The sequence below is a fragment of the Botrytis sinoallii genome (genome assembly GCF_014898435.1).
Source record: "Botrytis sinoallii strain Bc 23 chromosome Unknown BSIN_004, whole genome shotgun sequence".
In the NCBI taxonomy this organism is placed as follows: domain Eukaryota; kingdom Fungi; phylum Ascomycota; class Leotiomycetes; order Helotiales; family Sclerotiniaceae; genus Botrytis; species Botrytis sinoallii.
Genome location: NW_024066031.1, coordinates 1,056,172 through 1,082,321, shown reverse-complemented (window position 1 = coordinate 1,082,321; position 26,150 = coordinate 1,056,172). Strand labels below are relative to the sequence as shown.

General features: G+C 42.6%; 8 protein-coding genes across 8 annotated transcripts; 4 read left to right on the top strand and 4 right to left on the bottom strand.

Moving 5' to 3' along the window:
- Positions 1-1,705: 1,705 nt before the first annotated feature.
- Positions 1,706-5,356, top strand: EAF02_002825 (uncharacterized protein; the record flags this gene model as incomplete). Its single annotated transcript, XM_038898873.1, has 2 exons — positions 1,706-2,263; positions 2,318-5,356. The coding sequence occupies 2 exons, from the start codon at positions 1,706-1,708 to the stop codon at positions 5,354-5,356; spliced, it is 3,597 nt and encodes a 1,198-aa protein (XP_038761161.1).
- A 367-nt stretch (positions 5,357-5,723) lies between these two features.
- Positions 5,724-8,783, bottom strand: EAF02_002824 (uncharacterized protein). The gene is made up of 3 exons (XM_038898872.1): positions 7,661-8,783; positions 6,127-7,607; positions 5,724-6,072 (listed from the first exon to the last, which is right to left on the bottom strand). Exons 1-3 carry the CDS (start codon positions 7,705-7,707, stop codon positions 5,864-5,866), a joined length of 1,737 nt encoding a protein of 578 aa, XP_038761160.1. The 5' UTR covers positions 7,708-8,783; the 3' UTR covers positions 5,724-5,863.
- An 847-nt stretch (positions 8,784-9,630) lies between these two features.
- EAF02_002823 (uncharacterized protein) lies at positions 9,631-11,454 on the top strand (the record flags this gene model as incomplete). Its single annotated transcript, XM_038898871.1, has 7 exons — positions 9,631-9,642; positions 9,691-9,730; positions 9,782-9,911; positions 9,958-10,705; positions 10,759-10,843; positions 10,901-11,317; positions 11,381-11,454. The coding sequence occupies 7 exons, from the start codon at positions 9,631-9,633 to the stop codon at positions 11,452-11,454; spliced, it is 1,506 nt and encodes a 501-aa protein (XP_038761159.1).
- A 525-nt stretch (positions 11,455-11,979) lies between these two features.
- On the top strand, positions 11,980-13,598 carry EAF02_002822 (uncharacterized protein; the record flags this gene model as incomplete). The annotated part of the gene is made up of 6 exons (XM_038898870.1): positions 11,980-12,065; positions 12,145-12,243; positions 12,308-12,437; positions 12,488-12,573; positions 12,636-12,713; positions 12,779-13,598. 6 exons carry the CDS (start codon positions 11,980-11,982, stop codon positions 13,596-13,598), a joined length of 1,299 nt encoding a protein of 432 aa, XP_038761158.1.
- A 329-nt stretch (positions 13,599-13,927) lies between these two features.
- Positions 13,928-15,539, bottom strand: EAF02_002821 (uncharacterized protein; the record flags this gene model as incomplete). The annotated part of the gene is made up of 2 exons (XM_038898869.1): positions 13,928-14,137; positions 14,187-15,539. The coding sequence occupies 2 exons, from the start codon at positions 15,537-15,539 to the stop codon at positions 13,928-13,930; spliced, it is 1,563 nt and encodes a 520-aa protein (XP_038761157.1).
- A 200-nt stretch (positions 15,540-15,739) lies between these two features.
- Positions 15,740-17,154, top strand: EAF02_002820 (uncharacterized protein; the record flags this gene model as incomplete). The annotated part of the gene is made up of 2 exons (XM_038898868.1): positions 15,740-16,546; positions 16,600-17,154. The coding sequence occupies 2 exons, from the start codon at positions 15,740-15,742 to the stop codon at positions 17,152-17,154; spliced, it is 1,362 nt and encodes a 453-aa protein (XP_038761156.1).
- Positions 17,155-18,455: 1,301 nt separating this feature from the next.
- EAF02_002819 (uncharacterized protein) lies at positions 18,456-19,977 on the bottom strand (the record flags this gene model as incomplete). The annotated part of the gene is made up of 4 exons (XM_038898867.1): positions 18,456-18,645; positions 18,687-19,033; positions 19,189-19,646; positions 19,743-19,977. 4 exons carry the CDS (start codon positions 19,975-19,977, stop codon positions 18,456-18,458), a joined length of 1,230 nt encoding a protein of 409 aa, XP_038761155.1.
- Positions 19,978-24,892: 4,915 nt separating this feature from the next.
- Positions 24,893-25,769, bottom strand: EAF02_002818 (uncharacterized protein; the record flags this gene model as incomplete). The annotated part of the gene is made up of 2 exons (XM_038898866.1): positions 24,893-25,450; positions 25,506-25,769. 2 exons carry the CDS (start codon positions 25,767-25,769, stop codon positions 24,893-24,895), a joined length of 822 nt encoding a protein of 273 aa, XP_038761154.1.
- Positions 25,770-26,150: the final 381 nt, after the last annotated feature.

The window sequence follows — 26,150 nt, the reverse complement described above, 5'->3', positions numbered from 1 at the left end:
GGTGCTGCTATTAAGGGTATTATCAATGCTATTCTCAAGCCTAAGAAGCAGATACCGTTGATATTATGTATGGATTTTTAAGTTACTATATGACTTATTAATTAAGCTCGGTATAAGCGCGGAAAAACGATTCCTGATTGATATTATGGTTCTACGATAATGCTACGAAAATAGGGAGATCACGGAGATTAAATGGATTGATGGGAAGTCGAATCCTGCGGATGCCATAACTAAAAACGGTGTATGTCAAGCTTTAAAAGACTTGATTGATACTAATAAAATAGTCATTAAAGTGACGCATTGGGTGGAAAGAGAATAGTGGAAGGGGAGCTAAGGGAGTAGGAGTAGAACACTGTGCTTAAGATTGAATAATGGGCTTAGGCTTAAAGCACATGATCCATTCAACTTAAGAGTTGCCAGTGTCGGGATATCGATCATGTGATCTAAGAGGGCACTGTATTGCACTAGCGTATGTACTAGCGTATGCACTAGCGCTAGCACTTCTACTATATTAAATACTAGCTTCCCATAGTTAATAATGATCAAGACGAATAATACAATCAATCATATTGATAAGACTGAAGTACTTTACACTTTAATCAACACCAAGTTGATACCAACAGATGGAGATATTAGCTGGACTAGGGAACGAGAGGGGAGGGATCTGAGGGGAAATTAGGGATGAGAGAGAAGAGCTGAGGATAACGAGGAGAGAGCTCTAGGGGATTGGGCCAGAATTATAGAGATTGAGAAATGGAGGGCTCGATATCAGATAATAGATATCTATATTATATCGTAAAATTGAAGTCTAATAAAGCCTGAATGGAATTAAAAGCACTTGGAAATTGATTGTAATATTACTTATCTTTCTTGATGTGTCATCTTGGGGAATATACATACTGATTATTTCCAAAAACTATATATTAAGTTTAATACAAACCTCTATATAGACATTTATAGTAGCCTGCAGTCTGAGTTTCTAAAGAGACATGAAAACCTCAGAGTGATCGATATCTAGCTTCTCTTCAGTTGGTTATATTTGGGGTAATGAGTTGTATTTTTGTAAGGTATCAAACCAATGTATGGAAGTAATCTTACATGCGGAATGTTTTGGTCATTTTTATATTTTCCTATCTTTTTGATTAAATTTCAACAACAACAAATTATTCCATCCCTCCTCCCAATCAAGCAATATCGAAAACGGTGGAAAAAATAAGTATGACCAAAGAATACCGCATGCGCTTCCATAGTAATGATGTTCTCAAGAGAGTTTCAATATGTTGTATCAAAATAATTTTACATGCCTTTTCCAAAGAACGACTTCTGAGGACTACGTGCTGAGATTTTTTTTCATGAACAGTAGAGCGTACACTCTACCTCCTCTAGAAACTTCACAAAATATTGCCTGCCAGCTTTTTGTCCTCAGTGAGTAAGTTTCCCTTGCAAGATCGACTGATTCTGTATGCTTGATTGGAGTCCTCCCCACTCTACCCGTTCAATATGGAATAGCAATGTAGGTTTGGTTACATTGAAAGTAAGCAAAAACACGTCAGCACGCATGAATCTTTGTGTCTGATATTAGAACTTGAAATGAATGTCAGGCGATGTTCTGTTGTTTCAATTCAGAGTTCTAAAGATTGATCGAAGTCGGTGCTGAATCAGCTGGTTTTGATAGTCGGACAAATTTGTTGATCAATCACTCAGGATGCGCTCATGGATCCGACGGCACGTGCACGGAAACAAATCGAGTAGGGGCGATTCGGGTGGTACCTTGTCATCAGCTACGTCGTCGTTGACTAAGTCATCAGTTCAGTCATCTACTGGGGACGAAAATTCACGAAACTCATCAATTACATCGTCGTCAACTGCACTGCCTGTACCATTACATATTGAGGCAGCGCGTGTGCAGAAGGATGGATCTCCAAAACGCTTCTGGCATGATGCAGTTCAAATGCTGCAAGCAGATCCGAGCCATCGGGAACTTCTGGATACGTACCAAAAAATCTTACAAGCAGAATCAGGAGCGACACCGTCTAGCGCTAGTGCAACACCAGACTACTTGTTGAAAACAATCGACCGCAGTCTTAAGCTTCTCGATGAAAATCGTTCGAAAATCCGGGTGGGCAGTGCTACCGTGGAAGTAAGGGATGCTCTCAACAAAGTCGCCAAAGCTGCACAGTATGCCCAGTCTTTTGTTGGCTCTTTGGTATCGGGAGAGCCTCATGCGGCCATGGCCTGGGCTGGTCTGAGCTTGTTTTTGCCCGTAGGTCGCTACATATATCTAAATTGATTTTCGGTCTTGATTAATGTGTCATAGCTCTTGATAAATGCAGCTGAGCAACCAAAAGCTCTGACTAAGGGCGTTGAGTACGTTTCCGAATTACTTTGTCGATTCTCCGTCACCGAGCGGTTGTATCAAGAGAAAATCAGAGACGCCTTGGCTATTATCCCCACAGATACTGAGGAGCTTCGGTCAAGCTTTGAGAAAAGTCTTACGGAACTTTACGCGCAGGTGCTACTGTATCAATGCCGCGCAATAAGTCAGCTGAATTCCTCGAAAGTGATTGGTATTGCGAAAGATATGTTCAAATCGGAGAATTGGGATGATTTATCCAGCGAGCTCAAAGAGTATGAGGCGAAGTGCAATAGATATAAATATGTCTTGGATGCGGAGAAGATGGAGAGAGAGTTTCGTAACTTTGAGAAATATATGAAAGGTCTAAATGAGATTGAAATTTCATTGCAACACCAAACAAAGGAGACTCTCGAAAATTTCAAACATGATCAGGATTTACAGGCCAACCAACGTCAAGTAGACCTAGAGAATGCCTGCATTCAGAAATTTTATGTGTCGGCTTATGAGAAACAGATGAACCGAAACCCGGATGCTGTCAAGGGTACTTGTCGTTGGCTACTTGACAATTCAAATTTCCAACATTGGAAAGATTCTGAATTGTCTTCTTTACTTTGGGTTTCTGCTGGCCCCGGTTGCGGAAAATCAGTGGTGTCGAAGATGCTAATCAAAGCGCTATCAAAGACTTCCTTGCCGGGAAAACCTCGAACCATCTGCTATTTCTTCTTCAAGGAAGATGATACTTTGCAAAGGACGGCAGAAAACGCTTTATGTGCTATACTGCATCAAATTCTGAGGACACCAGGAAATTCAAAGCTCGTACGACATGCGATTCCGCACTGCGACAAGAGCGGGGCAAAAATCCGTGAATCGTTTGCTCAAATGTGGGAGATTATGATGGATATTGTGCAAGACGAAGCAGCCGGCGAAATCATCTGTATTCTAGACGCACTTGATGAGTGCGAAGAGAAAGGGGGCAGCGGCCGCCACATGCTCATTGAGAAATTTCAAAAGTTCCATAATGACTACATAGAGACAATGAATTCTAGGAACACATGTTTTAAGATTCTTGTCACTAGCAGGCCTTATATCGACATTGAAAGAAAATTCAAGAGCTTGACAAAGAGAGATTCTACAATTAGGTTATCGGGGGATGAGGAATCGGTGAAGATCAGCAAGGAAATTGATCTTGTAATCGAGGAGAAGGTAAACATGCTGAGAGTTCAGTTGGAGTTGGACAATGAAACAACCTCTGCGTTAAAAGAAAAGCTATTGAGCATGGAACACCGAACGTATCTCTGGCTGAGGTTAATTTTTGAAGTTCTTGAGCAGCAACTCAAGACAACTAAGAATTATTTGCTTCAAGTTATTGAAAAACTTCCGGGGACTGTCGATGATGCATATGAAGCTATTCTAAACCGAATTCCGAAGAATGAGTTTGAAAGAGCGAAGAGGCTTCTGAGCATCGTTGTTGTGGCAGAAAGACCACTGCTTGTACGGGAAATGAATGTTGCTCTTGCTATCGATGAGAACCCAGCTCAAGATTCCCAGGCTTCAGCATCCAGTCTTGATCTAGAACCCGAGGCAGTTTTTCGAGCGGCTTTGGGCAATATTTGTGGGCTTTTTGTCACCGTTGCCGACTCCAGAGTATATTTGATTCACCAGACAGCTCGTTCATTTTTGTTGTCTAATAGAGAGACACGATCAGACACAATCGAAGGTCCTACTTTTAGATGGAAGAATTCTGTATATCCATCTGAGGCTCACCTGCTATTGAGCAATATCTGTATCAAATATCTTCTTTTCTATGGTCTCGAACGAGACATATCTGTCATTTGCGAAAAATGGTGGGAATACGTTGAAGAAGAAAATTGGGCAAAGCCGATGCCGGGATACTTTTCTCTCATTCCGGAATATTCATTGATCGCCTACGCCCCCAAAAACTGGTGGAAGCATCTACTACACACGAACTTAGAACATGGTTCGCCTATCCAAGAGAATGCTTGGATGCTGTGCAACACCAATTATGATTACTTCAAAATTTGGATCATCGGGATTTACTCTTCCTATTTTCCAAAAGATCTGAATCTCTTTGACTCATTAGAAATCGCCGCACGTTTAGGTCTTGACTTTGTAGCCCGGCGTGCTTTGCAAAGCCCAACCTCTTCTTGCCGATATCCAGAAGCATTATACCATGCCATCGGATCGACACATGGAAATATTGTCCAGACTATTCTAGAGGCAAGAAAAATAGATGACCTTGATGAATTTCTGATAATGGCTATTAAAGTAGAGAAAATCGCTGATGTAGACACGCTTGGAACAGTAAGGCTCTTGGTCGAGCATGGAGCTGGAAGCCAAGACCTTCGACCAGCTCTTATTAATGCTGCAAACGGAGGTCTATATCATGTTGTTCGTTACTTTGTCAATGATTGTGGGACACATATCAAAAGTCTTCTTGATAATGGATTATCAATTCTATGCTCAATCTACACAAGTGCTGGATGTGATGAGCGAATTCTATCTTATCTGTTTGAGCGAGGCGTGGACCCCAACGGCGTACCAGGGAATGCGGTGACGCCATTAGAGCTAGCGACTCTTACAAACAGCTTGACAATGGTCAAATTTTTGCTGGAGCATGGGGCTGATGTCAATTCGTCAGGGTCATTCGATCACGGTCCTCCACTCTATCAAGTCCTTCAATTTTCATTGGGTGATTCAAAATTAGAGGAGCTTGATGATTCTGACGATTCACTGCAACTGTTGAATTCAAGTTGGGGGAGAGATTGTCTGACACAGATGCATTTGACAGCTGGTGCGGAAACTGATGGGTGGCCAGAAGAGTGGTTAGAGCAATTGTTACAGTACAACAACCGCCAGGAAGCGCGCGGAAAAATTGGAGTGAGTACTGATATTGGCCTTGATCTAAAGAAGGTAGCCGAGTCCAGAGTTCAATCAAGTTTGAAAACAGACGCATGTTCTGGCTCTGTCGCCACTGTGTAGTATACTTGATTCGCTACTAGTTATACTACATGTGGTAGTATAGAGGGATCATGGATGACGGCCGGGTGTTAAACAACCGACACATGTGCGTGGAAGCTACTTCTATTTAGTTAGGACAGGAAACCTTAGGATGCTATTGGAACTTGGACTTGCTTTTGTTTGATTTGACTCTGGATGCCGGCATGTAATTATCAAATGGACTGTTGGAGTATAGCTTCTACCCGGAAAACAGGGATGGTCTTGCTTCATTTGTGCTATCAAGGTGTGGTTTCTCTTTTGAGGCTGTCTTAAGCGAAGCGTACCATGGGGCTTTTGGGAGGAAGAGGAAAGGAAATCTCATAATATTCACGGGCAATTTGATAATTTGAAATTTGAAAATGATGTGGAAATCCAATTAAAGGTTAGTTGACCAACTACATCTACCATCACATTTCATCGTAGCATTTTGTGTTCCCCAGTCGTATCACCTGACTCCTTCACTCTCACATGTGTCCAAAAGAAAAACGACTACTGGTATAGATCCGGATGAGCAGCCTTGATAAAATCAGCACCTCTTTCAGCAACCATGTAAACAGCATTCTGAATTCGGCAATCTGGAATGACGGGGAAGACGGATGCATCAGTGATACGAAGATTCTTGACACCGAACACCCTAAGTTCGGAATCAACGACACCTTGCTCGATGGATTTCCCGAGGCGGGCAGTTCCGCAGGGATCTGGAGGGTGGAGTGTTAGTTTGATGAAAAGATTTAGTCCGAGGTGCAACTTACGGAATCCAGTCTGACTTCTCTCTAAAATCATCTTATTCATAGCCTCATCGCTATTTCTGGGCATGGGCCATGGATAATCTTCCCCTATGATATCTTTCATTCCGTCGCCGTTCATTAGGATATCATCCACATATCGACATCCTTCACGCAGAGCGACGAGGTCCAAATCGTTGGAGAAGAAGTTGAGGTTGATGATTGGCTGCTCAAGTGGATTGGTAGAATTGAGTTTTACATAGCCATTGCGCGAGAGAGGACGGAGTAGATCAACGATAACGGTAAGCCAGGATCCCGTAGGTGGTGTAGGAATGTGCCATTGGAAGGCATCGCTAAACATGGGCACGAAATCGATCTCAAAATGTGGTTGGCCGCCTGGTCCAAAGGGGTCGATGTCATTGTTGGCTTTTTTGGCAGCGACGTACTCTTTGCTTGTCGCAAGATATTCGTCGATACGAGGCAGACCAACGAGTTCGAGAAGACCACTACTGTATGGACCACTCTTGTTCTTTCGGTAGGCGCTGATAGCACCATCGTGTTGGGGACCGGCTCGTAGGAGATGATCTTCGAGTCCTAGGCCGTCTTTGAGTCTGAAAACGTGGGGCATGATGGGGTGGTCGAGAAGATTCTTTCCAACGTGTTGCGATTCGACCCTGACGTCGATTCCATGAGGGGCAAGATCTTCGACTGGACCGATTCCAGATAACATGAGGAGTTTAGGAGTTTCATATACGCCAGATGAGACGATGATTTCCTTCTTGGCTCGAATGGTCAGTTCGTTGCCTTCAGCTGTAATTACTACGACTCCGGTTGCGGCTCCATCTTCAATGAGAATTTGTTTGGCGTGGGTGTGGCCGAGAATAGTGATGTTTGGTTTTCCTTCGAGGAAGAGGGCAGATGTAGAGCGTACACCTTTGTAAATAGTATTCATGCAACGAGCCAATCCGTGCATTTCTCCATCGTAGATCTCGTCATTAAGGATTCCTCCCTTGCTGACCCACGCGCTAGACAATGCTTTACGGAATGGCTCGAGCTCAGGCACCATGTCAGAAATGGCAACATCAAGTGGACCATTACGACCGTGTTTCGCCAAATCTGGATTATACAGACGACTATCATCGTGGTAATTGGCTGGCTTGTCAAAATACTCCTTGCAGTTATCCCAAGTCCAGCTTTGACCACCATATTCCTCCCAATCGTCAAAAGTAGCTTTGCTACCTCGAATCCAGGTGTAGTAGTTAAGAGCACTACTACCTCCTAGGACCTTCCCACGAGTGTTGGGCTTTTCTACTCGGGTGTAATCTTCGCGGTCGATCATGGTAGTTTTATAAGCCCAGTCATATTGGCTTCCACGGAGCTCGAAAGCTCGTGCTGGAGTCTGGATCTCGGGGATGTCTTTGTTGTGTCCGGGTCCGGCTTCGATGATCAGGACTTTCACGTTGGGGTTCTCAGCAAGACGGCCGGCAACTGTGTTGCCTCCAGTTCCACTGTTTGATATGTCAATGTTTGTCTTGTGGCTATACCATGGAAGCATGCTTACCCTCCAACGACAATGAAGTCGAAGTGATTATCAGTTAGGACGACCATTTTGAGTATTCAAAATCGAAATTAGCTATATGATATTGGGATGGAGGACTGAAAGTTAGAGCTATGTGATTAAGAGGTGTGATTAAATTGTTGAAGGTGGATGATGAAGTGACCAGTTGAGGATGGAAAATACTGTTGCTTTATATCTCTATAATAGATGAAGCCTTCACCATGTGAAGTCTGTGACGTCTTCCAATTTTTTGACCTCGCGGGCGTCTTAATCGATCAGACCCGATGCTTGCCCGCTGCAATCCGAATCAAAATATGGGGGAGCAAACATCCCTAACCTCGCTTTCCCTGTATGGTAGTATGAAAGGATTTTTATCAACGTAGGCTGATTATTAAGCTCCGATTTCCACGGCTCTCATGACCTAAGTGAACTCTTAGGTCGTAGAACCCTGGAAAAATATGCATGCTAACCCCCTCATTGCAACATCAGGACGTTGAAACTTTACGAGAAGTGATGACAGCATGACTAGCGACAGCGAGAGGGGTGGCAAAGAAGGCAAGTATCGGAGTATGCTCGTTGTTGTTTGCAAAACGATCTTTCTTTGACCCCCATGAGCCCTCCCACCTCGGAAGTTGAATGGAAACATGCATGGATTCAGACGTGATGTAGTGAAATGCTACGGTGAGACCGTAGAAGTAGTAAATTCAAAGGGCCTGTATGCCTTAACCTTGCCCATTACATGCGCATCTCCACCCGAAGAATCTTCTCTGTCGCCGAAAATCCGAATGCCATCATCTTTCTGAAAATATTGATATCAAGAAATTTGACGATGGATTCAATGCACAAGATCCAGAACTTCGGCCCCGTTTGGTATGGACGAACAGACCGTACTTGCATGCAAGCCGCGGGAATTCAACCCAGAGACTGTTGAAAGGCAGGGGAACAGCTCGCTGCAAGCTGAGTAGAACCTCAGCCAGCCCAGAATATTCTTATGTTAAGTCAGCAAAATCATGTTAGTAATATGCAACTGGCAGGGCTAGTGGAAGGAAAACAGCCAATCACAACCGTTCGAGCCCCCACCATCCGTATTCAAATTATACCTCTATCAGATATCACACCGATGTGCAAGAGAAGCTCTTCTCCTTTAATTCATGAAGCAATGAGCTTATTTTGGTAATAGTTCACAATTAATTTAATATTCAATCGAGATTTAGTTACAGTCAGTTGGGATTCATTTGAGATTCAGTTCGGGGAAAAGTCGGAAAACACAATGTAAGAGGAATTCCGAATTTGACGATTCGGCAACTTTCCGATATTGTGAATTTCTTGCCGAATTATGGGAGAGCGTCATTGATTAGAGAAAAAAATCCACGATGCAAATGTTTCACGGAATTGATTAGAAATACGAGAATGGCATGTTGGACTGCTATTTTGAGGAATCCGCTTTTTCAACATGCTCTAACTCTATCTTGATGAAGCCTCTTTCTCGAGTATCCTCGAAATGGAAAGCTAGTTGTCCATCAATTAGTCGATGTGTATCTGATTATTAATTGTATCTATTCGTCTTGCTGCATCATCTAAGCTTCTTGTACAACATGCCTAAATTGAAGCTTACAGCATGCCGTACAAAGGAGAAGCCGCTCATTTTCCGAGTTATCCTCAGTTGCTGGTCGAGTAGAGAAGATACCGGTATCCGATATACATATTTTTGATGACGCATTCCAGAAGAAGACCAAGGGCCAGTCAGTACCTTTACTTTCCATGGATACACCGTTGTCGCTTTCCGAAGCTCGCATTTGTAGATCTGTAGCATGCATCCAGACAGGTATGGAATGGATATAAAGTATTTCTAGCTCCTCTATCTATGTATGAAGTCGAAGCATCAAACTTTTACTTAGATCTCTCTACAACAAACACATATTTCCTCATACGTAATTTATCTATCATTGCAATACAAGAATTGATTCCACATAATGGCATCTAAGGTTTGAAGTCTAATGATTCATCTTGGGCATGACTGATTCTCTGTGCAGCTCGGTTCCCCCGAAAAACCTGTTTACACTTTAGCCGAAGGTACTTTGTCCACATATATGTACTGAACGACATAATGCTGAACTGTCTTAGGAGTACCAGTCGCGGATCCGACGACTTCATTGCGATTGAGCACTTTCGGTCTAGGAGGCCTTGTGTTATTGCAAGATACACAATTAATTGAAACGCTTGCACATTTTTCACGAGAAAGAATTCCAGAGAGGTATGTATCAAGAAACGATTTGAAGGCATCCACTGATGAATATCAGAGTAGTTCATGCTCAGGCTGCTGGTGCTTTTGGAGAGTTTGAAGTCACTCACGACATTTCGGATCTGACTCCAGCGGCCTTCTTGAATGGCATTGGAAAGAAGACTCCTTGCATGGTACGCATATCCACAGTAGGAGGAGAGAGAGGATATTCAGATGTTGTGCGAGATGTGAGAGGCTACGCCATGAAATTCTATACCGAGGAGGGAAACCAAGACTTCGTCTTTAATAATACCCCTGTATTTTTCATTCGCGATCCCCTTAAATTTCCTTCGCTAAACCGATCACATAAACGTCATCCACGAACAAACGCCCCAGATGCTGACATGTTCTGGGATTTCCACAACAACAATCCGGAAGGAATACATCAAATCATGTATCTATTCTCGGATAGAGGAACTCCTGCTTCATTGAGACATCTAAACGCATACAGTGGCCATACTTATAAATTTACTAAGCAAGATGGCACATTCAAATACGTACGATTCCACTTCCATTCAGATCAAGGAGTGAAGAATAATACAGCAGCCGTGGCAGAGAAGCTCTCAGGAACGAATCCAGATCACCATAAACTGGATCTTTTTAATGCTATCGAACGTGGAGAGTTTCCTAGCTGGACAGCAAGTGTTCAAGTTATGGATCCAGAAGACGCGGAATCGTTTCGTTGGAACGTGTTTGATATGACCAAGGTATGGCCACATAGCGAAGTGCCATTGCGGCCCTTTGGTAAAATGACGCTGAATAGAAATGTGAGATATAATTATTCCTTTTTACTCTGAATTTCTTGCTAATCTACAGGTAGCCAAACAATTTCTTTGCAGACATCGAACAAGCAGCTTTCTCGCCTTCAAATATGGTTCCAGGTATTGCTGCATCCGCAGATCCAGGTAAGTTTCTACTCCTATCTTTACACTTATAAAATCACTAACCACTCCCCTCGAAAGTCCTCCAAGCCCGCCTTTTCTCATATCCAGATGCCGCTCGCTACCGGCTCGGCACAAATTATCAGCAACTCCAATCCAACGCTCCTCATTGTCCCGTCTACACACCATATCAACGCGATGGTCTCTCTTCAATCAACGGTAACTATGGACCCGACCCAAACTATGTCGGATCAAGCTTCGTTCCACTTGCTCCTGCGAATCGCAATGCTCAGGCTGTGCATAACATTCAACATGAACTTTGGAGCGGAAAAGTGACTGCGTTTACGAGTCGAGTTGTAGATGATGATTTTGTACAGCCACGGAATTTTTGGAGAGAGGTTCTGGGAAAACAGGAAAGTCAGCAGGAAAATTTGGTGGGCAATGTTGCGGGAGAGCTAGCGAATGTCAAGCATGAGAGAGTTAGAAGGGAGGCTATTGGTAAGTTTTGTGTCTTTTTGTGTGTAGGCTGTTGAGTAATGTGAAGCTGATGTTGTTTTATAGAGATCTTTAGGAAGGTCGATGATGACTTGGCAACCAGGATAGAGAAGAAAATTGCAGAGTTGTCAAATCTTTGAGCAATGAGCAGGTGACAGAAGGGTTGCAGGGCGCATTTGGCAGAAATGATTGTTATTTTATCGCAATAAGAATTTATTCCGAGAATCCAGAGCTCTAATAAGATTTATTATAAAATTTTCAACTGTATAAGAGCCTCGCAATAATTTCTGTGTGGCTGGTTGGTTTGTGTTATGGAAAATTTTTCAGTAAACAAGCTCGAAGTTTTCGTGAGATTTGACAGTTCGTACCTCTTTTAGCTTCGAGAGGCCAGGAAAGAATTGGGACAAGATCTTTAGCATGGATAAATGTGAGATAGTAGCTTAAATATTATTTTTCTGAGGTGGTAAGAGCGATTCTCTCTACTCCCATTCCGCATCGGGATATGTTAAGCATCAACCTTCCCTGATTTCTGGTCTTAAAATCTCCACTTCCTGAGACTCCTCTTACTGATATCAAAAGGGAAATCCAAGAATTTGTCTTTGCATTTGCTTACTATAACATTATACCATTAACTTTGCTCTTTATTATTCAAGTATAAGCTACAAATGGACACATCAGAGTGGAGTTCGAACCTTGCGGTGAGGAACAAGGAGCCTATAGTCACCGTTAGAGAGATCCTGCAAGATTCCGAGTGAGTGCAACGATCTTCTGGAACACCTTTTGTTGTCTAAAATCCTGAAATGAAACCACTAATCGTCTCAACTGCACAGTGTCGACGACCAAACCTTAGAGCCATGGTCCTCTCACAGTCCTCGTAAACGAAATCATCACGAAGTGGAGAGAAACTCGATTATTACTCCATCGATCCGGTAATTCTCCAAACAAGATAGGGGCGTTGAAGTTCGTTTTGACATCGTTGACACTTTCAACCAGAAAACCAAGCAACGAGAAGGAACAAGTATCGCCAGCAAAGCGCCAACGCAATGATAGAGGCATGGAATCAATTCACCTACGAACAGAGCACAATGGCAAGAGTCGAGGAACTGTTTTCATGGAAAGGCAGGTGAAATTGGAAAGTGGTAGCGCATTTAAGACTGATTGCCGTGCAGAGAGATTGCTGTATCGAAGAAGGGCAACAAAAGAATTCCTGAAACGCCCAATAGTAGGAAACAACTTGAGGGCTTAACAGTGACGCTGTCGTAAGTTTCGATCATTTTTTGTAGCTTAAACGATATTTTTATTAATACTAACATGGATACAGGGGATCAGCACCGCCATCTGCTGGTATTGGACCAGAAGCCTCTGGTACCAATGAGACCACGTCCATCGATGCAAAGATGTGAGCTAGATACTCACTAAGGGTTTTGATCAAGACTTCAAGCTCTAACTAGCCCTAAAACTTAGGGTCCCCATCACACTTAGTCCCGCACTAGCACATCTTAGCTCTGCGTACCACGAAAACCCCAGATCAAGTTCTATCTCTAGTAGCTCCGCATCTCTTCATTATAAATACCACAACCCCAAGAGAAACTACGAAAATAATTCACACAACACTCCCGAAGCTCAAACCTCTAAGAAACGCAGCGACAAGTACGAAACCAAGCTTGACAACACTGAATCCAACCAGAATTGTGAACATATCAGCAACACCTTTGAATCTCTCTTTCCCACAGTTAAAGATTGGATCGAGCAACAAAGGTCTCAATTCGATACTGTTACTGAAAGAATCAATAAACTTTTCAGCCTGATACAAGAAGGCCAACGACTACTTCAGAACGCCATGACTACCGAAAATGCTTCTAAATGGGAGCTTGTGACCGACAGAGTCACTAATATACTCGCAGAAGATCTTAGGATTGATGATCCTACCTCTGCAGTACTCAATTTTGTAGCAGAGAGAGATTTCGTCGCCCAACTTACAAACGTGTACTTTTCAACCGACCCTCCCCAGACTTTGGAAGAACTCCAACGGTTCGCCAGATTAAGCATGGGTGTAAGCTTGAGTGGGAAAGAAGAAAGGTTTATCGAAAACATTAAAGCTCTCAGCACTACACAAACAAGGCTCGAGGAGGAATGGAACATGCTCAACTTAAAAGAAGACAAGAACAATTTCAAATTCATGCTTGAGATGAATTCCTCTGAGCGAGCACAAGTTCTGCAAAGGGCTTGGGATTTGAAGGAGGAAATTGCGGACTTCTACATGTGTGCTGACACAAGAAGATGAAGTAAATTGTGACATGCGACAGAAAGATGTAAAACTGGAGTTATTGGGCTGCTTTTTGCGAATACATTTATACCTATGAGCTTAAGCTCGTTGGTGTTGGAGTAGCAAGGTTGGGGCTTCTATTGCTGAAGCAATATTATCTTCGACTCTGCAGAGCATCCACCTTTCTCTTGATCTCTTTCTGTTTTTTATCCAATGATGGAAGGGTGTACAGTGGCCAGCTAGAAAAGATTAGTTGTCACATATCATGAATAAAAGATCAACAATTATCAAAAATCATGCGCTGATAGGAAATTTTATAATGTGCACATTTACTTGGTATTTTGTTTTCATACAGTGGTAAGCACACTGGCATTCTTATACCACGTCAAGAGAGGATTCTCCCCGTTCTTGGTCTCCGTCTGTTCCACATAAGCCCATCGGTTCAAAAATTCTTCATGTGATAACACTTGTGTGAACTTTCCCGTGATGGCTCTGTATACATTATCCATGACAGCGAAGTCAGTAGGGAACAATATGTCAAAGTATCCTTGATGCACCTAAGTGCCATTAGCAACGATGAAAGGGACAAGGAATATTGATGCTCACAAAAGGCGTCGTAACAGGAACTGTTCTTCTTTTATATCTTGTCTGGACAACTGGTGCATTGACTCCCTTGATCGTGTCCGGCAGCGAATGAAAATCACTTGTTACTAATCTATGCGCCGGGAAATACTTGGCCAGAATATCGAAGAACTGCATTAGTCTCGTAGGTATATATTCCGGCTGACTGAGATTCGGAGCGAATGGCATGTTATTTCTCAAAGTCTTCACTAGTCTGTTCTGCGGAAGGGGGTGTGGGTATTTTCCATTAGTAGCAGCGTGTCGTACGCGAAGGAATCTAGATGCTATGGGATCGATGGTGGGAGTGTAGAATTCGTAAAAGTCGCCGGTGTTGGATATCAAGACGGTGCCTTGGAGAGGTTCTTCGGTAACAGGGTCGTATCGAATAGAGTCGTGGGCAAAATTGTCAAAAACTTCCATGGCGAGGAAGAAACATGGTGAGGGAACTATCTGGTTCCATTCGAAAACTGATTTGTTGATAATCTCAACTTTAGATGAGTGTCCTCGAGAATTGGCATTCCGTAACAGGTGCGACTTTTGTAGCGATGCGAGATTGCTGGATATCTCAATTATCTTAAACTTTGTGCGGGCATAGACCTCAGGTTCTGTGGCACGAATATAGTCGAGTATATTGAGCATAAGAGTACCATTTCCAGCGCCCATTTCGTAGATTATGAGGTCGTGGTATGGGTACTGCGATATTTTGTAATTGTTGATCAAATACCGGGCTATAGCTTCACCATAGTAGGGTCTGAAGAGCTCCGTTGGTGTATGCCATAATTGGCGAGTCTCATTAGGAGACTTGAGATCCAACTCGTCCTCAAACTCGGTGTATCGTTGTCCCAGGAGACGATGAAAGGCTGGTTCATCTTCGAGGGAGTTGAAGTCGAAAGGCTCGCCAGGAGTAAAGATAACTACTTGCTTGGAGAAATAACCATAAGAAGGATTGTATAAACTATCTGCGGAAGGTGTCAGATAATCACACGGTACGTTAACGACTGGATTGTGAATACCTTCAATGAAATCTCGTGTGAGCATCTTCACACGCCTTGGCCTTTCTCTCCTCCCCCTCAACTGATCCGCTGTAACCATGGGATACTTATTGAATTCCTCCATCATATCTATCGGAAAGATATCCGTTCTCTGCTGCCAATGGCTTTCATTCTTGCTTGTCTCCTTCACTCCTCTGCCCCTCCTACTGGTTGTCGACAAACATCTCAACTGCGAACCATGCCCATTCCATGCTCGAGGAGACAACGAAGAATGAGAACGTAAAACCTCACAGTTCTTGTGTCGGAATAGCTGCCGAAACAGCTGTGCCACAATTGGGGAATCCATCGACAGAAGTGTTTAAATTCTTCTGTGTGTTTCTTGGGGGACCTCTGTCGCAGTGTTGAGTTCTGGTTGGTCCAAGCTTCTTCCGCAAAGTTTTGCAAGGATATTCAAAGAGTTGACCTGTGAAAAATCACATCATCAACAAAATGAATTTATTCACGACTCATTATTGAAATAATGATGTTGAGAATAGCAAGGATATAATGTCTCTGAGCAACCACCCCAAGGCATATGGTTCTGCAGCAGTTGCAGTTGCATTCGTCGCAGGAGTTCTGTTGACATTGGGTTTCAAAGACTTTTATCCTGATTTGGAACGAAGATATCAAAGACGGCGAAAGGGAACTGGAACTGGAACTGGAATCATTGCATCTGATTCATCTGCATCTGATCTAAGACCGGTTGGCTCTAACCTACCCCCACTAAGGCTAGAAGACCGTACTCGGAAATCAGTTGTCGGATTGCCGAAACCTATAATCCCAGAAGGAATTGAGGGGTGTATTGGAAATACACCATTATTCAAAATCAAGAGTCTTTCCGATGCAACAGGATGCAATATTCTTGCAAAAGCGGAGTTCTTGAATGGCGGAGGAGGAAGTCCCAAAGACAGAGTAGCCTTGAATATGATCATGATGGCGGAAGAGGAAGGATTTCTGAAACCTGGCCGAGGTGACACTATTTATGAAGGCACAGTTGGATCAACTGGCATTTCACTTGCAACTTTAGCACGTGCCAGAGGTTATAAAGCATACATATGTATGCCCAATGACCAGAGCACAGAGAAGTCGGATCTTCTACATCATTTGGGAGCCACAGTTGAAAGAGTAACCCCAGCACCTATCACTTCTACTGAACATTTCGTCAACCTGGCAAGACGAAGAGCGAAGGAACATACGGCCTCTAAAACAGATTCTAGTAGAGGGTTCTTTGCTGATCAATTCGAGTCTCGTGCAAATTACCGGGCACATTTTCAATCTACAGGACCTGAGATTTATGCCCAGACGGGAGGTGATGTAAGCAATCAAACCTCTAGAATCTCACACACAATTTAGCTAACGACGTTTAGATTGATGCATTTGTGGCCGGTGCTGGGACAGGAGGAACCATCTCAGGTGTAGCACTCTACTTAAAACAAGAGCAACTTATGGGACAAGATCTCAAAGTCGTACTTGCAGATCCAGAGGGAAGCGGCCTTTACAACAAAGTCAAGCATGGCGTCATGTTCTCTTCAACCGAGAAAGAAGGCACAAGACGTCGGCAGCAGGTTGATACTATCGTCGAAGGGATTGGAATCAATCGGTTAACCGAGAACTTCGAAGCGGGGCGAGAAATCATCGATGATGCCGTAAAGGTGACAGACTTGCAAGCACTCAAAATGGCAAGGTGGTTGGTCGAGAAGGATGGCATTTTTGTTGGAAGTAGCAGTGCTGTCAATTGTGTGGCAGCTGTAGCAACAGCGTTGAAATTGGAGAAGGGGAGTACGGTGGTTACTATACTTTGTGATAGCGGAACGAGGCATTTGAGTAAATTTTGGAAGAAGGTGCGAGAATTGGGCTTGGAGGAGGAACATGACAGCCAGAATTTGCTGGCTCACTTACGTCTTGTACCCACCGAGGAATGAATATGCTCATGAGCTCATCGAACTGTTACTCTTAGTAAAGAAATGTGTGGCAGCAGGGGCTCACGAGCTAAAAGGTCATTCGTACATATCCAACTTAGGTCACGCAATCAGCCTATTTCCAATTCTGTGATACAAATTTGGAACATATGATAGATCTTTATTACTCGACTTTGTTCCAAAGGAACCTACTAGGTCTTTGCTTCTCGCGTCTGGGCAATAAGAGAACGAACAGCCTTAAGCCTGGGAGTAGTCACATTCAATGGAATTACTGCAATGTTTGTCTTCCGCCATATTGTTTGTGCGAACAACTTCGTATGGATTCATGTTTTTGGGAACAAGATGAATTCTTTTTTAGTAAAAGAACAATGTTTATACGACAGTAGCCCTGACACCCTCCTAGAAAGGAAGAATTTATAACTCCATTCGCAGAAATGAAATCCTTATTTCACATGGTATCAGCGGTGGCATAATCAATCGAGCAAGCCCACAGAGATTCGATTCAGCTGAGCTGCCTGTATTGCGTTAAACGCAGAGCTCCGACTTGGTGACACTATTCAAGCCGCTCAACGGCCCTACGCACAGCGGGTGAACATCATTGACTCAAGCTGTTAGTAGTTTATCCGCAGATGATCTCGTGAAGATCACGTGAAAGAGCAAAAGAGCTCTCACAATTCTCAATACAGGATTCGTGTACAGCGTGAGCCTTTACATATCTGGTACCTAGGCATACAGTATAACGTTGCAATATACTATCACATCGGCCAAAATAACCTTAAAATCAGTCCATAAATGTCTAAAATCGTACTACATATGAGCTTGATTTTGAAGGCAGCCGACAGTACAGTGAAGTTCATATGTAAGTATTGTCGATACCTATTTTTTGGAAGATAAATTCGTGCAAGACTTTCTTATAAACAACATTGCGCCATGTAAGGGACCGTTCAACCCATAGGGAATCTCATACTATTTCACATTTCACAATAGTAATTACACTTTTTATACACGATCTGCCTGTTCCGTGTAACACCGCAAAGTATATTTACCAGAATTATGACAGGAAGGGCATAGGTTGAATCAATTGATCTATATGTTACTTGCTTGGATGAGATGACCAAAAAGACAACCAACGAGGCCCGGGTATCATATTTCAATTTGTAGGACTTATGACGTAAATCTTAACAATCGCTCGATGTTTCAGCTATAAGTTGCGCAGTGAGAGGGGGGCTCGCTTGACAAGGGCTGCAACCTCGTTTCGACGGCAACTAGGACCATTTTTGTTCCCAGTCGGTCTATTACGTTCTTCACAGCCCAGGAGCCGAACCATCTTCCCAGATGGCCTCGATGACCGAGAATCTAGAATTTGGAACTGCCGCGATACCTTGGAGTTTAAATCTCGAATCAGCCTTCTCAAACAACTGAGCCCACTCGTCCGCATCTCGCTCTCTTCCATTGAGACATGATTTCATTGTAAAGTCGGATCCTATATTAATACTGTTAGTGACTGGTATGCTAATTCCCAGGAAAAGACTAACTCCATTCGCCTTTCTTCCCTACACGAGGTATTGCCGTCAGGTTTTGGTAGACAAACTTCTCCAACAACAATCTTGGCCCTGTGCTTAAGAGCAGGAATCAAATTTTTGAGAATTTGAATACTAAATTTGTCAGACCAATCATGGAATATCCACCGAAACAGATATGCATCGGCGCCTTTGACCGGCTGCTCCGTGAAGAAGTCATGTGCAACAATCTCTACTCGTCCCTTCAAGTCTTCTGGAGTTTCTATGCCTTCAACCACATCAGGGAGGTCTTGAGAGATACACCTCATCTTAGGATAACGCCTTGCAAAGTCGATGCACATGGCACCTTGAGACCCTCCCAACTATGCGATACAGGAAGTTAGTATTCAGTAGAGTAGGAATAATTGCAAGAGACCACGCATAGCACTTCATGAATAAGTCAAAGAAAAGAACGGACTTTCTTCGACCGGAAATTCGCAAAATTTGGGGTATTAGACAAGGTTAATGTGTGACATACCTCAACCACCAGCCCCTCGCTCATGATCTCCCAATTATAATGTTCAATCAGCCCGGCTCTTTCCCATTTGCCACCAGCATGGAAGAAAGTCATTACATCTGCAAATCGCTTTTCACGATGAGTACTTTTCTTCATGCCTTCAAAATAAGTATCAAATTGGTTTGTGGCCAGGTTGTATCCGGTTTCATTTGACTCTTGGGAGTCCGGCCATCTTTCAATAGCATCCACCATCCGTGTGAAGGCAGGCCAAATTTCACCTGTTACAAGTCCCAACCATGATTCCACAAGGGGCATTGTAGCAATAGCTTTAGATATTGACGTGTGTGCAACAATCCCATCCCGTGGCTCTCGGAAAATTCGATGAGTCTTGGCCATGCGGATGATACGCCGAATATCCGCTTCAGGTACCCCGACCGTGTCAGTAATCTCAGGAAGATGCTTCTCCGTCGAGTGGAAAACTTGATGTTAACTTCCATCGATGTATCGCGTGAAGTGTTAGCAAAATTGTAATCTTGGTTGATTAGCAAGTGCTGATCTTTGAATTGAAAATTTACCAACATTCATGAAGGTGAGAACCCCAACGGGACCCCCTATAAGACTGTTCAATTCCTCTGTTGCCTCAAAGATAATGCTTTTGGAGGCTGAAATTTCCTTGGGAGTCTGATGCGTCTCGCTATAATTCACATCAAAGGATGGCGAGGCGATTCCATGAGACTGGAGGTACTCGTCCACAATTGTTGTTTGAGTCGAAATGATCGAGGCCAGTTCCGCAATCCTAGTTTGTGCCATTTTGTCTAATGTTTCTTTGTTTGAAGAAGTAGAAACACGAGGTCGTTTCTTAGAACTCAGCGTTGACGACAAATTCATGAAGAACAAACAGGAATTGCATAGAAGGATAGGCATTTCACCTATTCTTCCGACCCCATCTTCACCCCTCTCTCGCATCAAAGAATAAAGGATAGCTTTGGTGTGATAGAGAATATAGAACGTATGCCGTAGTTCCGTTGGATCCGAGCAACAAGCGCGAAAACAAACATAGAACAATGGGATACTATACGTATCCTTGTAAGGTTATGTTTCTGGTATAACGAAAATCACTTTTGAGATATTTTCTGATTGATCCGGCTAACATGATATGCGGCAAAGCTCTCTATGTATGTAGTCATGCAGCCATAAAGTTATCATATACCTATATACCTGCCACCTTGTGAAGAAATTGATCAATCTTGGTAAATGTGCATTGCGTTAGGGCTTTATAGTTAAAGTTCTACTCGTCGCCTCGAGTGTTGCCAATAGTTCTAGCATGAAAATATGAACTTATTCAAGCAATTTCGTTTTATGAAGTCAATCTATTTACTTCCCTTTGTCTGCTCAGCCTGGAGGGGAGAAGTAAATGGAAAATACTAGGTATAAGAGATTTTCCAAAAATGGGGATATTTCCCACATTTTGTTGATAGGTCGACAACGATACTGCCTACACAGTGCAGATATTTTGCACTCGTATTTCACTTTGCGCACCGAACCGAAGCTTGCTTGACTTGCACCTAATCTCTATATTCGCTTTCTTGCAGTTCATGGTACGTAAACTTTTTTACAAGAAGGCCTTGCATTAGGAAGGAATCACACATTATCTAGGTACTCGTTTTTCTGTGAGGTTGAAAAATTCAAGCCGGTAAATATCACAGTCGCGCAATTTGTTTGGGGAAGTTCCTCTATTCGATCCTGTTGGTCACAGAATGGAACGACGCAGTCACTCGATGACACTCAGAACCCTAAAATATGTACCGTGCCTCATTAAGACTTGTAAACTGTAGTGGGCTGTCACCAACTTTCGCAGGCAACTTCCGCATGGAGTCATCTGGGCCTTGCATCATCAGCCCCCACATTTTATTTTTTAAAGCCTCCTGAATGGGGCGATCTTCATTACGCGAGGTTACGCCTCACAACTGCCGCGAATAATGGATCAACTCAAATCCTTTTCAATTAGGAAAAAACGCTTCATCTCCAACCAGAGATAAACTTGTATTGTGTAAAATGTTATCTTCAAATATTGAAAATGTTTTTGCTGTACAGTACAGCTACCTGCTTTGTTAATCAATCATGACAGCTAAGCTAACCCAATCACCACAAACCTTCCCAGACTTCCCACCACTTGGAGAATTGTTCTCTCACACACCATCCCTTCAGCAGTCCTGACGTCAAATTCTAGCCATTAAATAACCTCGGGGTATATTCCCCTGCAAAGCCAATGAAAATGGCACCTCCGACGAGGTAGCATTGATTGCTGAACCACCAACAACAATCATGCGAATCCCTGATATTTAGCTTCCAAATCATGGTTCCCAAAACAAAGGATGAGCCCAAACAGGTCGATAAGGAGGATATGTACTCAAAGCCAAGGATGATCCCAATCAGCGCCAGTGCAGACAGCTAGCTGGAAAAGCAAACAACATGGTAAGAGAACAGGTTGGTTTGTCACCGGTGAGCTAAGCGAGGCAGTACGGCGTCGCGGAGATGGAGTGCGCGATTAAATTTGGAAGAAGCAAACTTCATGTGAGAACAGCGCAGTGCATATCCGCAAATCGCATCACAATAAGGTTTTGCTTGAAGAAATACATTTTCGATTTGCATGAATCTACTTCAATCGTTTGATGATGCTGCAGCATATCCGAGGGAAGTTGTTTCTTTTTATTAAAACCATTCTCCACAAAACGCTCTCATATGAATGCATTATTCCGCACGTTACTTCAATCACAAGCTCTTTTCGCACACTTGCAGACAGGTCTGCACTTTATCTTATATCTCTTTTCTGATACTGTTGATATTTATGTGAAACCGTCAGGCCCATTAGCTTTGAGAGTATCCAGTGGTAGGCATTATTGCGTCCAAGCATAATAGATGCTGATGATTATTCTTGTACGCCCTTACTATCCCCCTCTCATACCGCTTCTATAATGCCTAAATTGCTGTCTTCTGGAATCCACGCTTTTGGCTTTCCAAAACGAGGATCGGCAGCTTGAAACAAGGAAGCCCAATCATCGGCATCGCGCTCGCGAGAGTTGAAGAGAGAAAGCATGATCATATCCATGCTCCTGTACTACCGTTAGCTATAGATCTATCACAAAGAACTTGCAATTACAAAATGAACGGGTAAATAAACCGAGCTCTAAGCATACCTCGCGGCTTGTTCTCTAAGCAAGGTTACTGTTCCAGGCTCTGGAAGTAGATAGTTGTAGCAAATGACTCGAGAAATTCATACCGTGCCGTTACACACCCCGCAAACATGTGTAGAGTTCTATTGCTCCCCTCCTTTTAGATATTAAGGTTATTTCCACTCGCGATGTCTTCAAGATTCGTAGTCTCCGAACTTTTACATACACACATCTTGTTGCTAATTGCTCATCTGAGGACCAAAATCCCAACGCATCCAAGCAAAACGTAACTCAATAATCTCGATACCTCAAAATTATGTCTTCAATTATCCCATCAAACCGAAAAAGTCGACCAAGTTCGACTGATAGGTACTGCATCCGTTGATGAAGTCGTGTCAGGAGTTTCAACTTCAAAATTCTTGATGTATTCTTCACTGGCAGATGCGGACACCGTCTTTCAAACAATAATAGTTGTGACTTTTCCACTGGATAACTGAACTCCCACACCAGACTCTCAAGATTGCGACCTTCGCACTTGGCAATGTCGCTATCCGTCCTCCGGCACTGGTCGCCTGTCCAGCTATTATAGCAACTGGAAGACCAGAGTCGCTGCTTCGCACAACAACTGACATCGCTTCTCCATTAAACACGCCACGTTTAGTGAGTTGGTCTGAGCTGAAGTTATACTGTAGATACAGATGAACCTGGATATACGGGCGCGTGATATACGGGCATCCCCTTTATACGGATATATTTTTAGATTTCCCAAAAATTTATATGGTAAAATTGACTCAAACGGGCATTTCTTTATATAAGGGTATATGGTCCTGATTTTCCTAATACTCTTATAAAAAATATAAAAATTGATAGTATTATTACGGGCATCGATATAGGATCGATATCGGGCCGACTATTAGTCCGAAAGCGAAGAGTTTTCATATATATAACGTAGTTTATCAGCATGTGGGCCATATCATCATATAGGCCACCCCTTTTTGCATACAAAATTCGTCTGTACATAACCATACACTTTCTTTATTTATAAATATAATCTCTCAAAAATTTAATATATGATATTTGATTATAAAAGTATTAAAGATTTCTAATTAGTTTTCGAAAATTCAAATTAATATAAGAGTTATTATTAAAATAGTTTTTTTTGTAACGAAAATCGTGACAATTTCTATTTTCTTTATAAAATAATAGGAATTTTTATATAAATATTAGATTCATAAAAAGCTTGTTTTCTGTTATTATCTTTTATTCTTTTTTTTCTTCAAAATAATGATTAACTATTAAATAAGAATATTGAAAAAGGGTTGATTTTGGTGTGTTTTCAAGTGGCCCACATGCTGATATGGCCCATATGCTGATAAATTACGTTATAGCTTCAGAGAAGAGGTTTTGAAGGAATTAATGAAAAGTCTTATTATTGAACCTATAGTTACCTATATTTTATACTAGTTGTCATCTTGCATTCACTCTAACAAGTATTAGCTCAAGCTTTGGCTTATCATATGATGAATTCATAAATTCATATGATATATTTATTAAAAATGAAAAGGCTGAAGGTATAAAACGAGGCTAATGTCACGGCGCCAAGTACTCTACCACTAAGCCACGTAACCCCAAAAGGGTATAAGTAGTTTGATCAACATCAAACCTACTAAGTAGAGTTATAACCAATCCGTGACAGCTAAATACTAAAACTGAAATTGTATATACGAGCAACCCCTGTATACGGGCATTTAGGCCTCGAAATTTTTAGGCCCTTATATCCAGGTTCATCTGTAGTAGAATGTTAAATATACGGCCCTTGTAAGTCTCTAAAGATTTATTAAATGTATTGCAAAATGAACGCTTTAGAATGTCGAAATATAAAAAAAAGGCTAAAGAGTGAGGCCTGAAGTATAAGTCGAAGCAGTGAAAAGAATATGTTCTGCAACCAACACTAGGAAGGTTGGACTCGCGCCTATGAGGCTGTTCATCTTGACTTTAGTCCCGCGGTGGTAGATCAGTACATTCGCTACTCTAATGACGCAAAGCTTTGTGGCAAATACACTCCCGACATTGCCCTTGTTCGGAAGATTTGTTGCTCACCTCACCCAGTAACACTATGGTGTGCACTGAAGATACCTGTGTGTTTTTGATACTGTACTAGCTATAGTGAGTTTGAGCACCTGTGAATTGCATGATTGTTGCACATTAATAGATTCTATAATTGGGTTCAAATAAGAGCTAGAGTTAGATTTTAAAACGGGTACATATTTGAAAAGCTTCCGTGACGGTGGTTTCGACTTCTGATCTCCTCCGCCTGACTGCCTTTTATTGTAGAATGAAGTGTCTTTCGCGGAACTACAAATCTGTTCTTAGACTCTTGTGAAAGCCCTGCCAATGGTCGATATCAAGCTTTCGGTTAAAGCTGCACAGACGGGAGTACCTGACGGCTCACAGATTTTTGTGATCATCGACAGCTTGACGGCAGTTCAAATATTCTTGGAGCAGGAATGGATGTAATGTAAATTCATTGAGATTTTTAATAAAACGGAGCATCATGGCGCTCCTCTAAATTGGTCAATAAATTGATTCGCCAGAGTTCTCCTTCTTCCAACTTCTCCGCCCGACTGACCATCCGATCCTGTAGCAGCCGCTGTATTTTCTCCCTCCAATCTCCTCCTCATTCCTTCAAACCCTTCACTTCTCTTCTTGACCTGAACGCCCACCATCCAGCCTGGTAATCTCCATCGCGTGAAAGCTGTAGGTAGTACATCGTTTCGCCAGCAATAGCCAATGATCCAGCCGACCATTGCAGATATCAGTGAGCCTGGAAATTGGGAAAGACCCAGTTGAATAGCGGGGAGATATATGTATGATTTATCCGAGAATGTAACTCCCACGAAATTCTCCTCGGTCATAGGTGCAGAGGTAGCTGCAACTTTGTATTTGTATTGATGCGGAATAACGGCATGGTATTGGGCTAGGATAGCAAATATAAGAGCCGTTGGTCCTGCGGGTAGGTAATTTATCGCGTAGAGGGAAAGGGGTCGTAGAAGGATGAGCAAGATTGGCGATATCATCGAGGTGAAGCAGAACGATAATATCAGGAAAGACTATAAATTTACTTTCAGCAGATATTCATGGTAGATGAAAGAATGAAAAACTCACAGCAAATCTACGAGATCCCCATAATCTTTCCACCACTCTCATATTATAGTATGTTATCGCGCCGAAAAATACTTCTGTCGAATTGGTATAGCATAATTGGTAACTCAGCATCCGCCATAGTTGATGATATCGTAGCAGATGAGAATCTGCTTGTATGTAGAAAAAATGCTTTGAATCTGTGATACTAGCGAGGAGTGAGGTTACGATAACCCCATAGACAAGGCTGCGCGTTACTGGCACATCTGTGAAACCGGTAGAGAGCATAGCGATGTACAGATCGGAATTTTGAATCTCTAGTTAGTGTTCCACTTAAATTGCTGATTGTGTCGCAATTCGGTCGTTGAACATCGAATTCGAACAATGCACTGAAGTTTGAAGTGAAAGCAAATGCCAGATTGGCCTTTTCAGCCTTATGATGATGAAAGAATTAAAGTGGAGTAGCCTTAGTGGCAGTATCCACTTATATTTTACAAGGGTGACTCGTGGCATGTGTAATCACTAGTGACACCCCTTCGCTTCCTTTGACTGCCCCCAAATTGCCCACCTGTGATGTCCGTTTCCATTTTCGAAATTTCTTAAAGTTGGGCCGTAAAATATCATTGGAAATGTATCCAGTCATTGATCACTAGTCCAACACGTACTCTA

Bases quoted from the DNA above. Each gene is read 5' to 3' on its own strand.
- EAF02_002824 (XM_038898872.1), bottom strand. From the start codon at position 7,707: ATGGTCGTCCTAACTGATAATCACTTCGACTTCATTGTCGTTGGAGG. The intron at 7,608-7,660 runs GTAAGCATGCTT...CATATCAAACAG, and splicing joins GACTTCATTGTCGTTGGAGG to TGGAACTGGAGGCAACACAG. The intron at 6,073-6,126 runs GTAAGTTGCACC...TCCACCCTCCAG, and splicing joins GAGAAGTCAGACTGGATTCC to ATCCCTGCGGAACTGCCCGC.